Consider the following 15,405-nt stretch of genomic DNA (forward strand, 5'->3'; position numbering starts at 1 on the left):
ACAATTTTTGAATCATTGGATTAAATTTAGGATTAATTTTTCCTATAATGACAGTGTATACACTATTAGCGTTGAAAATTTGAATTTGAAATTCAACTTTTACATAAATATCATGAATCTAACGATGATAGTGTATACACCATCAGTGTGGAAAGATTTACTCTTAAATCTATCCAAATTTTTGTTGATTCAGAATTATTTCACGTCTTGATAATCTGTCCCTATAATGGTTATGGAAAAAATTTGCTCCTAATTTTGTTGAAATTTTACACAACCAAATAAATGATTCCATTCATGGAACTCCGTTTGCAGAGGTAACTGCTCTTGAAAATTTGTATTTGCCTTTGGTCTTGTCTTGTACTTGACTGATGATCAAAACATTCAAAATGTTGATTAATTAATTAATATTAACTTGCCATTACGTCAAAACACAGGTTGCATTTAGATCGGAAGTTTATTAAAAAATTAGTTTTTTTTCTTCAACAAAATCTACAATAACCTCAAAGAAAAACCCAAATATAAACACACCAACACCACATAATCACCTCTTTCTCCTCCTCCTACCCCACCAGAAAGTTGGCGAGCCAAAATTCATTCGGTTAATGTTATACGGGCTCATGGAATTTTTTTTTTTTTTGTCCTATAATAAAAATTTTAAAGCAGGGAATTTCTGCAGCGTTCATTATTTCTAAAACGTAAGGATGCGTTTGATAAAACTGAAATTTGAATTCTAAAATCTGAAGTCTAAATCTATTAAATTATTGAATTGATAAATACTAAATTTGATACATTTTAGTGTATACATTCATTGATAAGTGCATAACCTATCACTTAATTTTGGAAGTAAGTTTTACCTAAAAAATTCAATACCATTTAATTAATTCAAATGTTCTATTTTTGGTTATCAAATGCATCGAAACATAAAAAAATTTGAATCCATTAATTTTAAATGTTGAATTGAATTATCAAACGGGCTTACCCCAAACTTCCTGGTTCCCGAGTTGTAAAGAGTGAAATGTAATCCTGGAAACCATCATATAAGTTAATTGTGATACCCAAACAAACAAATAGGATCAAATTACTCGAAAAAACTACTAAACTTTTCGAATAGTAGAATTTTGACAACTTAACTTTTATGAGTACGTGTTTACTCAATAAACTATTAAAAGTGTAAATTTTAAACCATTCAATATATTTTCACCGTTAAGTGTGCCAGATCTAAGGGTCACACTAGTCATAAAACAACCAAATTTAACAGACTTAACGGTGGAAACCAATAAACCAACTTCCTTTAGTGGAGTTGGCCACCACATTAATTGTGGGGTGGGAGGTCAAGGGTTCAAACCTTGCCTCCCATCAATGTCCCTCAATATGAGGTTTGTTTTAAATCCATACGGGTGTGTGGTGCACCTGTCTGGTCTGATAGTGGTTCAGTCCCCATCAGGTTCCCCCGGCTCAGTTGGACCACCCCATAGAGTAGGTTTCCCCTCCCCTTAGGAGTAGGGGTGGCCTAGGCTAGATTAGATATGCCGTTAAGCTAAAAAAAAAAAAAAAAAAAAACGGTGGAAACCAATTGAATAGTCCAAAATTTACACTTTTGATAATTTAGTGACTAAATACTTACTCCTAAAAATTGAGTGACCAAAACAGTGTGTTTGGATAGAGTATTATTTAAAATATTATTTAGAACAATTACTATAATATTTTTTTGTGATGTGGTATATATGAAATAAAAGATAATTAAAAATATAAAAAAATGGATTAAAAAATGTATTTATGATACAAGCGAAATATTATATGAAATAAATCAGCAATCTAAACACACTATAATTATTTGAAAATTTTAATGGCTACCCGAATACTTTGCTCAACAAAGAAAACAAGAATGGGAATTGAGTTCGTAAATTTTCTTTCGAATTTTGATTGAAACTAGCTGTTCAGGAAGCCAAACTGTCACACTCAACTGAGGAGTAGCTACAAAGCTACTGCTCTTAGCAAAACAGACCAGTTCAACCCAAAATAGGCAACATGAAACACTCCACTCGATAGCTCTTATTACAAACTCATTGGCATCCTCAAATCGACGGTTTCATATTAACTAACGGATCTTAAAATTTCTGTCACGAAGCTTTGACAGGGTGCTAGATGTGGAAGAGAGAATAGATGTCGTAGGGTTACGACGAATAGCAAGAGGAAGCTACGATGGAAATCGGAGAAAAGAAAGACTATAATAGAAGTGAAGAAATTTTATGCTGCGATAAAATAGACAGACACCCTTCCCTCTTTGGTGAAGACATCTGTAGAGACTTTGTTTGGATTGTGAATTATTAGAGATATTTTTACTGTAGCACTTTTTGTGATGTGATGTATATGAGATAAAAAGGTAATTGAAAAGATAAAAAGGTGTGTTGAAAATTGTAATGATGATGTAAGCAAATATATTTTGATAAATAAACCGCAATCCAAACAAACCATCTTGCCAAGTTTCACCTTTTCATTCATCTACAGCGCTCAGACAAAAGCCAGAATATGAAAGTTTTTTGAATAATAAATACTGCAATGCGACTACAAATAACAACATATCAATCACTACGCTAAGCAGATGATACTTTTAGTCGGTACAAAATCACTTGGTTTTACACCCCCCATGCCAGTACAAAAAGCACAGCTAATTAACTTTAAGCAGAAGATTGCTCCATTGGACCAAAATGAAAGGGCGCAAGAAACAATGGCTGCTAATATCATCAAGTAACCAGGCAGAAATAAAATCTACATTTTCAAATTCATGTCCAATTTTTAATGTCAATACAAATCGCATTTAGTGAAATATCAGTACCAATCTTCCTTTTTTTTTTTTTGGTCCTTCTCCTTCTTGTACTTTTTCTCCTTTACTGCCTCCCTCCTAGTCCTGCAGATTCCTTCTCTGTAAAATCCACTAACCCGTAGCAGAGGAACCAGACAACTTCAGTCAGCCCGGGAACTACTGCCACTAACAGGTTTCTTTCCCGTGTATTTCTGAGATACAAAAACCACAACCAATTTGGGTATTAATACAAGAAAGCCCAAAATCTATCAGCAGAAGACAAGTTTCGCTAATTTGGATTTTTCAGATAAATGCAATAAAGATGTTATTTAGATAAAAAGATACAAATCACCTGCTTCCCGATGTTAAATGGGATGTATTTGTATTTTATCATGTGCATGATTTGGCGCTTCATCGTCAGGACAAAAAGTACAAGCCAGTAGCACAACAGTATGGGCCAAAAGACAGGGACATCAAATATGGAGAAAAAGGTCATGCCAAATGCCACGCAAAAAGCCTTGGTGATTGCATACCTGGCAGCACAAACACACATTGGAAAAGTTAACTCCATGGTTATGTCACAGAAAAAAGTAGTCAACTTGATGATTAATAAAACTTCGTACGAATAAAGCCCCTATCTCGATTCACATCAGATGCGCACTATGACCTTATCTGTACATTATCATAAAATGCATTAAGTTTCCATACAATAGTGTACCATCAACCAGAAATACAGCTTTAAAATGTGGTATATATGGTCAACTTTTAGCTCTAGATGAAGCATTAAAAGGTTGGGCACGCTCAACCATGTGCCATTTGGCAAGGATTACGTCAGATATAGAAATAGCAAAGACCACTATAGAATGGGAGCAATAAAAACCAAATTAAGCTCATAAATGTCAAAAAATGAAGTAAATCTAACTCAGAATCTTTTCATCAATTTGATTCTATATAAACAATCCCCCTTGTGATGAATATATACCAGGTTATCAAACAGGGGTAGGACTAAGTTGCTAGGTTTTAAACATGGTCGATGTGCTCAAATACAAAGAGGATGTAACCATAAAACATGAAGGAACTTATAAACCAGAGGATGAAGAAGGAAAAGATCTATTGGTCAGTATCCACCGCAATATAAAGATCAACAACTGACCATTACGCCAATTGCAGAGACTTATGGTGTCACCAGAACATCTCTAAGCTCCTTATATTCTGGTTGAATAATAGAAAGAAGCTTCTCAATTTCAGAAGGTCACAACAATGACACGTTCTGGGATCAATTGAATTAAATGGAACAATATGAAATAACAATGTGCTTCTAAAAACTCAAGAATACTGCAACAGTTAGACAAAAATACCTATTGAAGTTTGAATACAACCATCTTTTCAAAGACTGCTTCTTGTATCAAAATGTCTGAAAATAATCTTAGTAAAGTAACATGTATCAAAATATTTTCCAATCAACAAATGATTTAAATCACATGTTAAACACATGAAAAACTACCAGAGAATCATTTCGTAAATAATCACACAAACACTTTAGCTTGCAACTGTCCAAGTAACTGAAGCTAGCTTTCTTCATTATAACCAAATAAAATATACGTTACTAGAAGCCTTGAAAAAACGATTTTCTAACTGCAAGATCAATAAAAATTGGCAATAGCATCTAACTGATAAAGAAAAAGAGAAGGGGGAAAAATTTAACAACAACAATGTGCAAGTACGATGATAATACACCATTCAAGTCAGCTGAATTAATATCCAGTCATTTGGTTGTCTGTTCAAGAAAGAAATGAAGTTTTGTATTGTGATTAGAAATAGACTAACATTTGATATCTTTCGAAATCATCAACACAATTAAACTTTTGCAAAATGCATTTGCAAACCTTGTAAAGAATCCAAAGCAACAAACCCTTGGAAAAAATAACAGAGGAAATTAATCCAATTAATGAAAGGAAAAGTACCAGAACTTAAACTCTGGAAGACGGCGAATAAATGGCTTGAACTCATCAGAACCCTTTGTTGGCAACAAAGGCCCATCAGAAGGCTCCATCTCGGGGTCAACAAGGGGCGACAAAAATCCTATGAGCAAATTCAGGATATAGATTCCCAAACCATAGGTAACAATGTAGAAGCCTTGAATGTAATAAACTCGCAGAGCATAAAGAACTAATAGAACACAAGTTCCAATCCATCTATAAACAGCATGCGGAGTAGATTTGTCCAGGTAATACTGGAAAAGTTTCCATACTTCATGACCCCTTTGATTCAGCGATGCAGCTGCACCTGAGACACCATCGCCTCCAACACCCTCCATGATTATTCACCTTTGTGATCCTACAAATCCAACAGAAGATGCCAAAGAGGTCAACCAGCTATAGTTCCAAAAAAGAATGAACCTTCGCAATCCCAGGCCTCCAAATGCCCACGTGTTACCCACATATGCACATACTCTAACCATCACATACACACATCATTAAGCATGTTTCCAATCCTCATAGCAAACAGATAGAAAGAATGTCAGACTAGTTAAAAACACAAAAACAAAAACCTGGATGCCTTAAAAACACAAAAACAAAAACCTGGATGCCTTAAAAACACAAAAACAAAACCTGGATACCTTAAAAACTGTCATTCCAGAGTGACTTGTCCCATTTCCCACAATTATAAATGTGTATTTAATTTAAGCATCTAGTCCTGCACGTGCATCATGTGTATCAGATGATTCCAAACAATTTCAAATACTTCCTTAATTACATGCATTTATTACCGTACACCTAAGCCAAAATGCATTACTCAACCTACAGAAGTCATTAAATTTCTGAACTCCTAGACTGAGACACCATTCTGGATAAGGAAATACATGATCTCACCCCATCCTAGCACTTCATGCAATTTTACTCGGACCTTTCAAACATTTAACCGCATTTTCTTATTTGTTTATTTCTCCTTTGATGAAATGTGCATCCATATAACAGAACCTAATGCACAAAAGTAAACTTTCCCCAAACAATTATCAGAGATTTCTCATTAATACGTTGCCACAGAAGTATTATTTTCAAAGATTCCTCTTTCCTCACGGAATAAGAAATATTGGCAGAAACTCGACTAGTTTCATTATCAATAAAGTACTTGGAACAATGCATTGAATAATGAATTTTGAGAGAGAAAGCATAAAACTAATTCCAATTAACAAGAAACAGATTCATTTTTCATCAACAAAATAATGAATGGAATTAAAAGGGAAATGACAAACAAAGATTCATCCTTGAGTTTGCCCACCTTCTACTCCCATTTTTATACAATTAACCAATTCCCCAGCCCCCTCCCCCGGGTCAAGCACTTCCAAATAATAACTCTGAAGCAACAATATAGTCCACCCAAGCCTCCAATGTGGTTTGTAGGTCAAAGGGCTAATAGCTTATAAAATCCGAGTCGAGTCAATGACTTTTTCACCGACCACTTATTCCCCGGTCCTCCATCAAATTCATATGATCATAAACATGAACAAAACCCTAATGTAAGAATCGAAGACCAAGTACAAGCAGATCTGGAAGAAACTAATCCCCAAAACCCTAATCGTGAACTAAAAAAGGATCATGACGTATATATACAAGCATGTTATCACAATAGGAAAGAGACCGTGCGACAAATTTAGCTACCAAAATCAGGGAAAAATAAAGGGCGGGGGTGGGTGAGTTTTACCTTCGGTGGCCGTAAAACTAGCGAAAAATTTGAACAGGCGGCGGAAGCGAAATCAAGGAAGGGATCTGTTTGGTGGGGGGCGCAATGGAGCGAGGACCTGATCTTTGGCAGATTTGTAATTTAATTTTCGCCGTGTTTTAAGAATTTGGATTGGATGTGCTTTGGCTGGCTATATTATCATATGCTTTGGTTACCGGGCGAGTCGGCAGATAGCGAGAAACAAAACTACGTATCACACTACTGTACGTCTCCCGACGACGTAGAGAATGTGCTTTGTTCGTTGTACATTTTTGTCATTCTCCTTCAGCTGGTTTTCCCCTTTTTTTTTTTTGGGTCTTTTTTTTTTTTTTTAACATTTGACTAATTTTTTCCGAGTATTATATATTATGGCGGAGCTACGTTCCTACTGTGAAGTGGTGCAATAGTTCGTTCTAAAAATTAAAAAAAAAAAAAAAAAAGTGGTGCAATAGTTAAGAAATATTCTACGTCCTTCAGTTTAAAAGGTCAAATTCTTTTTTCCCATTAAAGTGTCATCAATGTTTAATTTAAAATAGGTTCAAATTTTTTATTAAGGGCAATAAAAAAAACTTAGTTTTTAGGGTGTCAATCTAAATTGTGGAGGGAATATATAAAACTTAGGAGAATAATGTATAAGAAAAAGGAATTTTCTTAAACCTAAGGGGACAATGCAACTAAAATGAGAGAATTTTATAAAATTCAGGAGGTGTAAGTAAATGTTGTACATACTAAAAAATCTTAAAATATTTCTAGGTCATTGTATAATTTTATCAAATATGAGGGCTCTAACTCCCATGTGGCTTCGCCCCTTATTGTGTGTGCAGTAACAGTTTCAAAATTAAAACACGGCAAAAAAAAAAAATCAATAAAAGTTTGGCAAGCCTTCCTAATATTGAGTCATGGCCAGTAATAGGCAAATTAACACACAAGTTTGACAAATTATTCGCCAGCATGTTTTTACCCAATAAGCTTTTTTGTATTTCCTTTTTCTTTTTCTGTTCATTGCAACTCGCTTCACTTCTCAGTAACGTGCAAATGGCTAGAGGAGAAGAGAGAAGGGCGTCAATAATATAGTTAATTCCACTTTACACCCTTTAATTATATTTAAATTTTTACTTTAGTCCTTAAATTTAAAAATGGGACACTTTAATCCCTAAATTATAAAATTTATCCCACTTAAATAACATTTATTAAAAAAGTGAGACAAATTTTATGCCAGAGTGATATTCTTTAGGAACTAAATTGGAACAAGTTTTTACATTAGGGATTAAAATATATAAATTATATATTTTAGGAACTTAAGTACAATAAATTTTATAATTTAGGAACTAAAGTGTTCCATTTTGAAGTTTTAAGGACCAAAGTGAGAATTCAAATATAGTAAAATGGTGCAAAGTGGATTTAACCTTAAAAAAATATTTGAAAATCAAGAAAGTTAAGTACTACTATTAAATAACAAAAAAAAAAAAACTCACGTCAAGCTCGAATTCAACTCTTTCGTAATGTAATGATATTAATAGTTTCATAAATTCATAGTTACAATGCGGGCCAAAAAAAAAAAAGGAAATTGGTGATGAAGTTGGGCAAATATCATGGCATTTGAGTTGGGATTTTTGTTATGACCCGCTTCAAGGTTTGCGCTGGCAGTTGGTGGGGGATGAGAGTTTGTAAATTGCAATGATGGATGGTCATCAGTTTCGGGCAATAGTTATTTGATCGCTCCAAATTTAGGCCCATGATGTTGGAATAGTAAGGTTGACAAGTGAAGGCCCAACGCGATCCCCCTGTAGCCTAGTTGGACCTGCGAGTTTGATGTTATCCTACACAAATAGGAAGCCTCTACTTGTCCAAGCTCGCAGTATCGCAGCCTCTTTTGTTATAGTATTTTTGAAGAATTTTGAGGTTGTGATTTGTTCCCCAAAGAGGAATAAGATGATGACTTTTCCTTGCTAATAAGACTAAGAGATTCACCAGCTTCCTTTTGTGTTTTCATTTACATCGGATTCAGAACAAAGTCAGTTTAAAATAGACAACATTTCAACCATGAGGGTTTAAAATTAATAACATTACGAGACTATAATCATAATTTCAATAGCGCCTTAGTTGAGAATTGAGATATACCGCCATTGTAACTTTGCGATATAATCTATGAGCTAAACAAATATACTTGTCTGCATCGGCGGAGCCACCAGAGGACAGGGTGGCGGCCACCCCCCTTTTGACATATACCTCTTGGCCCCTAGATAATTTTGGAATTTTACATTGAAAGTCTTCTTTCCAAAAATTCAATTCCTTCTCAACCTAATTTTTAACTCATACTTCAATACTTGTGATCTTGCTATTTAGTTAATTTATTTATAAAATTTAACTTGTTATTAACTTTTTTAGCATGACATATTAAGTTATTAAAAATCAATCTATTATGTCAACAAAAATTTCTTTGAAACTAAACTGCTTATAAATTTCAATTAATTATTGCATTGTAATTTATTCTTGATCTTTCAACTTTAATATTTAATTATTTGGTTCTACATACTGTATGTATGGTCTTTTATATATATTACAAACTAATAAAATTCGTATAATTTTAAAATTCTCTTCACAAATATATAAAATCAAGATTTATATCTAATTAGTAATGTTATTTTTCTACTTCCATTTTGCACTATGTGTGATTGTTTTTCAAAGTTTAAACTATAGAATGGTCAAGTTGTACCTTTTCCTTTTAGGGTTACTGTGACAGCCCCACTTTCCTCTAGAGCATACCCCAAGAGTTAGCGAACTACTTGTCCAACTCTCGTTAGGATTCACTAATCCAAATATTCTTAGAAGGCACTAAAATGAACAAGTAACTTCAAAACATTTCAATCCAACTATATACAATAGAACCATTAACGATTCAAACTTACAGTACAAGCAAAAATGTTCAATCTTACGCGAATACATGCAAGATTTGCTAATACAAAGGAGTTTTAAAAGAAACGCTTAAAGACTAGTGCTAGCTCAAACTTTTTCCAAAATTTTCGACCCAAGTTTTCGCCCCTAAAAGGAAAATAAGGATAACGGAATGAGTTTTCGTTTAATGAGGTACCATAGGGTCACACAATCGAAAATCACATAGTTCGGACTTTAAACTATCAAATATAAGCACCAGCTAGGGAGATAAGTAAACACCACAACTAACATAAAGTGATTCAAGTAAAAGGATACAGTTGGCTCTCAGGAGCCAAATTCCCAGTCATAGTAATTTGATCCAAACCCGTTGACACTCCGTCAACATTTAGAGAAGCAGTAACATTGACCGTAGATCCCCACTTTACCCTAGTTTCTGTCCACCAATCATACATCTTATCGGACCCGAATACCAAACAGAAATAGTGATGGTAATACTCGAATATACCAACTATGAAAAGAATTCAGTACTTAGTGAATCAGTGACAGTTTTTCTCATGACCCGTCAATCTATCTCAACCAAATTCTTGTTGGTTCGATTCGATTAACTACTAATGAGATTTGGGTCCAAATTCACAGTGTGATCGTTGGATATGATATTCCAAACGACGTTAAATTCATGCACAAGTAACATATTTCAAATGAACAGTAGACCAGTCAAACAGTCAAGTGGGATCGAGTGTCATAAAATATACACTTGTCCAGCTTAGATTAAACAAAAACCACAGTCATACAAATCATAAATCTCAATCACAAAGTAGTTTACTTAAGCAACAAGTCATGCAAGTGTTGCACTCACCATTTCAAAGTAGATCAACACCAAACGTTTATCCCTCGGTGGTTCTCGTATTCACCGTCAAACCCTAAAAATAACTAAGACAAAATATCATGATCCAACCATTCAAAACTTTGGTGAACCAAAGAAAATCCAAATAGATATTAGGGTAAAGATTCAAGTATGATTTTGGAGTGGAATGAGAGCATTTGGATCCAAGAAATATGAGTAACCAAAGAGTTCTACATTACATTTCATTGCTGGAAATTTCCAGCAGCAAAATAGTGAAGAAATCAAGGCGACTCACCCTTTTAAAGTTATTGGATTCACTTCAGTTCAACACACCTTTGTAGTTCAAGATGTTAGCAAGTGATATGAGTAAGATTGAGTTTAAAAGACCACCGAATAAAGGGACTTTAAGACTAAAATAGCAGGGCAACTAAGCTGCCATTTAACCAGATTTTTTAGAAAAAAACAAGCACAATATGTGGTTTTCACCCTTCAAAATTCATGATTTTCACTCAAGTTAAACCCGTAAGAATCTTAACAAGTGGTTAGAACAAGATTTGATTGAAACTCAACATGAAAAGGTTGAAAAACAAAGTGAAATGTATCACCATTAGGTTGGCCAACAAGCAAATTCACAACCAACGAAATTATAGAGAAACATCAATGAAACTTTTTCATTTCAACTAAAATTCAGCACATAAGTAAAACTTAAAGGTTCACAAAGTATCTTAGACAAATTTACCACAAAATCACTCCACAATCAAAGGAAACCAAGATGATTCCAAATAGGACAGCATTTCCCCTATTTCTCCTTAAATTTTCCTTCAAGTTCAAGGCTTAACTACATGGCAAACCAACCTTAATCAAGACCACAAGTTATAAGTTATAAAAGGTACTTATTCTAGGCCACAAAATTAACCAAATTAGACATAAAACTAGCTCTTATACTATTATACCAAAATTGAAAATCAAACCCTAACTTGAAATTTACAAACTAAAGTTGAAAATTTCCATAGTGAAACCAAAAGTGCATACAAAAACTAGAAAATTCTCATGGCAAGACAACAAGGACATAGCAAAACTGAAATTAACATATCAAAGCTGAAATTTCTTAATCAGAGTTGGAAATTTTGATTTACTATACAAACTATGAAATTTTTCATAGAATCTACCACAACCAAATCTTAAATCTACTCATGTGCAAGATAAAAGAGAAAAGATGGTTTTTAAACATAAATACCTTTAAACCTTATGAGGAAATGCAACCAATAGCTTTCTTTTTTTCCAAATTTCTCCACACAAGCTCTCCTCCCTTCTTTGATATAATTTTTCATGGATTGGATTAGGATTTTAGGATGAATTTCTCTAGAATTCAAGCAAGGAATCAAGTTGGAATTTGGAGTTTTTTTCCTCTTTTTTCTTGCTAGGAGGTTCGGCCAAGGAGAAAGAAAAATGAGAGGTTTTTTGGTCAATTTTTTTTAAAATAAAGAATAAGAATGATTTTGGCCAAAATCAAGGTTCCATGGCTTTTTAACAAATGGCACTCCAAGAGCTAATCATCATTTAATTGTCTTCCAAGTACTAAAATATATAGTTAACCTCTAATTATCTCTTAACACCTTATAAAATAATATCCCTTTGCACAAAACTCCTCCTAATCTTCAAAATTTATCACACACACTTCATTATTGGGTCCAACTTCCATAATGCACTATGAACTTAACATGTACTAACATATAAAACAAAAACGATAAAAATCTTGACTCTCTTATAAAAGTATCTAAGAAATTAAAATAAATAAAGTAAAATAATGGAAAACGTATTCAAAGAAATAATATAAAATATAAAATAATTTTTAAATCCTTACAGTTGCAAAGACGAGAATATAGATAAATGAATAGTTATCTTATAACGTATTAATTAATATTTTGATTTACTAAAAATTATATTATGTACTTATTATGTTTCATTCACTTAACTTTTGTTATTGTTTTGTTTAAATAATCCAATGACGAAAAATAGAAATTTAGTTAAAAACTTTTTACTTCGAGTTATAATTAGACATCATGATTTTTTTTTTCAAAAAAAAAGGCCACAATTCTTGAACTACACTCGTAAATTGACAAATTTCTACAAATATAAATACGTCACCATAACTAAAAGTTCATTTTGTTTTTTAAACCAAATGATTACCATAGACACCGAATTTGTGAAAGCTACCTATTAAATTACCCTAGGGTATAAAATGCAATTGGTGTAATAGCCCATGGGATTTTTTTGCTATTCATCCTATATTGCTTTATCGGTTAATGGATAATTGAAAGCCATTACGTAGGGATTTTGCTATTAAGTGCTCCAGCTAATGCATTTAATTTAATAGGCCACATGCTTACTTTTATTAAATTTCTTACTTTGGTTACGTTTTCTTATTTAATATTGTTATTTTTTTCAATAGATGGAAAATTATTTGAGATAATTATGAAAACATTTTGAATGATGGGATGCACACGAGTTTTAAAAAATAATAAAAAAGACAAAAAGATTAATTAAAAAGTGGTTTGTAAAATTTTTTTTGGCGTGATTCCCACTCATTAGGTTCCATACAAAGGGCCGACGGGCGCAAGTCCCCAAGAGCATGTAAAAGTCTTTTCAAACCGAGCAAATTAAGCTGTCTCTTTGCAATATACTCCCGCTAATTCAAGTTTTGTGGATTAAACTGTAATTAATGGGGAGGCTGAGTTGCTTCCCTCCCGCCTCGGCAGAAAATATAATAATTAATAGACATATAATAATAATAATAGAGTAACAGGAGAGAATGACGTGGACAAGGAAGGAGCCAAATGAGCAATTGAGGACGTGTCTGGTATAAGAAGCGAGTTCGTGGCAATCAAAACAGCCAAGCAATTTTTTATATGTTCTTTTTCTAATTATTGGGTCTCCTCGTCAGCTCCGTACTAATCTGAAATCTCCCGGCCCTGTCTCATCTTCTAAATTAGCCCTCGTCGTCCTTATCGATTGGTTTAATTTTAATAATTTAACCCTACCCTCTTTCTTCTGAAACATCGCACCACCACCAACCAATTCATTGGCTTATTACGACTGTTAACGGATTCCTTTGTTCTGTTGCCCTTTATTAGTTTGGCCTGTTTTAACAGCAATTACGTTTTTCATGAACACATTTTTTCATTATCTTTTTATTTTATATTTATCAAAGTAATTTTTAATAAAGAAAGGGAATTTTAAAGATTGGTTTAATTTTAATAATTTAACCCTACCCTCTTTCTTCTGAAACACCGCACCACCACCAACCAATTCATTGGCTTATTACGACTGTTAACGGATTCCTTTGTTCTGTTGCCCTTTATTAGTTTGGCCTGTTTTGACAGCAATTACGTTTCTCGTGAACACATTTTTCCGTTATTTTTTTATTTTATATTTATCAAATCGTTACAGTAAATTTTTTTTATAAAAAATGCAATGTAAACAAGGACAAAGATGAAAAGTTAATAGACTAGGTTTCACTTTTAATCATATATTACTATCTCATGCATAGAAACTCTTTTTGTTTTTTCCATTTTAAAGTTTTCACTAAATTATTCCAATTAACCTTCTTCTCTTTTCTTTCTTTTCTGATAGTAGGTGGGGACTAGGAGCGCCCCCTATCTAGACATATATACACATCAATAAATTTTCTAAATGGTTGAAGTTGGTACAGTGTGACAATTAAATGGAAAAAAAAAAAAAGTTGTCCTGAGTTCACTTTTATAGCACAAGGTAGAATCTAATAAATGTCAACATAAGGAGCGTGTTTATTGAGATCTTTTAACTAATGATACACTATAAAACTGTTTCAAATGTGAAGCAATAAAATATTGACGACTAAAAAACGGAACATTTTCTTATTACTAATAATAATAATAAAGACAGCAATAAGGACATAGTAGGGGAAAAAAATAATTAAAAAAAAAGAATAAAAAGACAACAAATACAACTACATTCATTATTTTCTCCTGGCCCGCTGGCCCACAGAAAGCAAAAAGTGCACAGGAGGTAGGGCCGGGGTCTCATTTCTTTTCTGTTGTTTAAATGGATAAATGAAATTTTTTTTATCTTCCCGGCTCAACATAGCAATGGCATTCGTGTCAGCTGAATTTTGCTGGAAACAGACAAAACATAGATGTTCCATGTCTATCTACTACTCCCGTAATACGACTCCCTATCTAGGCCTTTTCTCTTCTGCCTTCGGCGGAAAGGGAGCAGGACCTGAATAGTTAATGGTCATGATTCGGTCAAAAAATTTTATACGTTCAAATAATAAATTGTGAATCAATTTTCACACCATAGGTAAGGCTTGCAAAATTTTGTACTGCTAAAGTGGGCCGCATTGAATTTAGTAATTGAGTCATGTTTAAAGCAGTTTTAACGCGTACATTGCAACCACGCACAAGTCCAATTGCAGTCCTTTTCCCTTTCATTCGTAATTGTTGGGCAGCTTTTTAAGTGCATTAATGGAGGCTCTTAATGTTGAATATGATTGGTTCAAAAAAGCTCTTAATACCCAACACTCTTGGTTCTATTTCATATTTTGGTGTGGCTGTTTAGAGAGTTATGTCCATTCAACTCTAAAAATTGATTTATGTTCAATAGAATTTTAATGTGCAATAGCTGAAGAATTATTTCCAATCCGCTACAAGTATAATTGTTGTGCTATTAAGTTTCTTAGCAATAATAGAGGCTTTTAATAAGAATCTTAGTTCAAGTGCTGGTACTCTATATTTCGTTACAAGTAATAGGACAGATATGCTTATTTTTTTGACAAACGAAAAGGACCTGGCCCCACTTCAGACCCCAACCCTTATTCAGGTTGTTGGGTTATTCCCCATTTTTGTTACAAGGCTCGAACACTGGACCTCGGGTGTACTAATCCTTAGTGATGCCAGTTTGACTGCCTTGGAAGGGCACCTATTTGTTTTTTCTATTTTTGCAGTTTTCGGTGTTTATTTGATACAGTAAAAATTGTGAATTTTCTATTGTAATATTTTCTTAGGAGCTATTGTATAATCATAGGAATTTTGTTACATCTTTTATATGTATTTACAAAAATTGATGTTCGTTGTTATAGGTGGTTAAATTGTAAGCAAAG

General features: G+C 33.4%; 1 protein-coding gene across 1 annotated transcript; it reads right to left on the minus strand.

The window, feature by feature from the left end:
* Nucleotides 1-2,586: 2,586 nt before the first annotated feature.
* On the minus strand, nt 2,587-6,715 carry LOC113761503 (protein RER1A-like). The gene is made up of 4 exons (XM_027304515.1): nt 6,509-6,715; nt 4,768-5,140; nt 3,156-3,336; nt 2,587-3,015 (listed from the first exon to the last, which is right to left on the minus strand). Exons 2-4 carry the CDS (start codon nt 5,118-5,120, stop codon nt 2,965-2,967), a joined length of 585 nt encoding a protein of 194 aa, XP_027160316.1. The 5' UTR covers nt 5,121-5,140; nt 6,509-6,715; the 3' UTR covers nt 2,587-2,964.
* Nucleotides 6,716-15,405: the final 8,690 nt, after the last annotated feature.

Source organism: Coffea eugenioides, chromosome 2 (assembly GCF_003713205.1).
Source record: "Coffea eugenioides isolate CCC68of chromosome 2, Ceug_1.0, whole genome shotgun sequence".
Classification (NCBI taxonomy): Eukaryota; Viridiplantae; Streptophyta; class Magnoliopsida; order Gentianales; family Rubiaceae; genus Coffea; species Coffea eugenioides.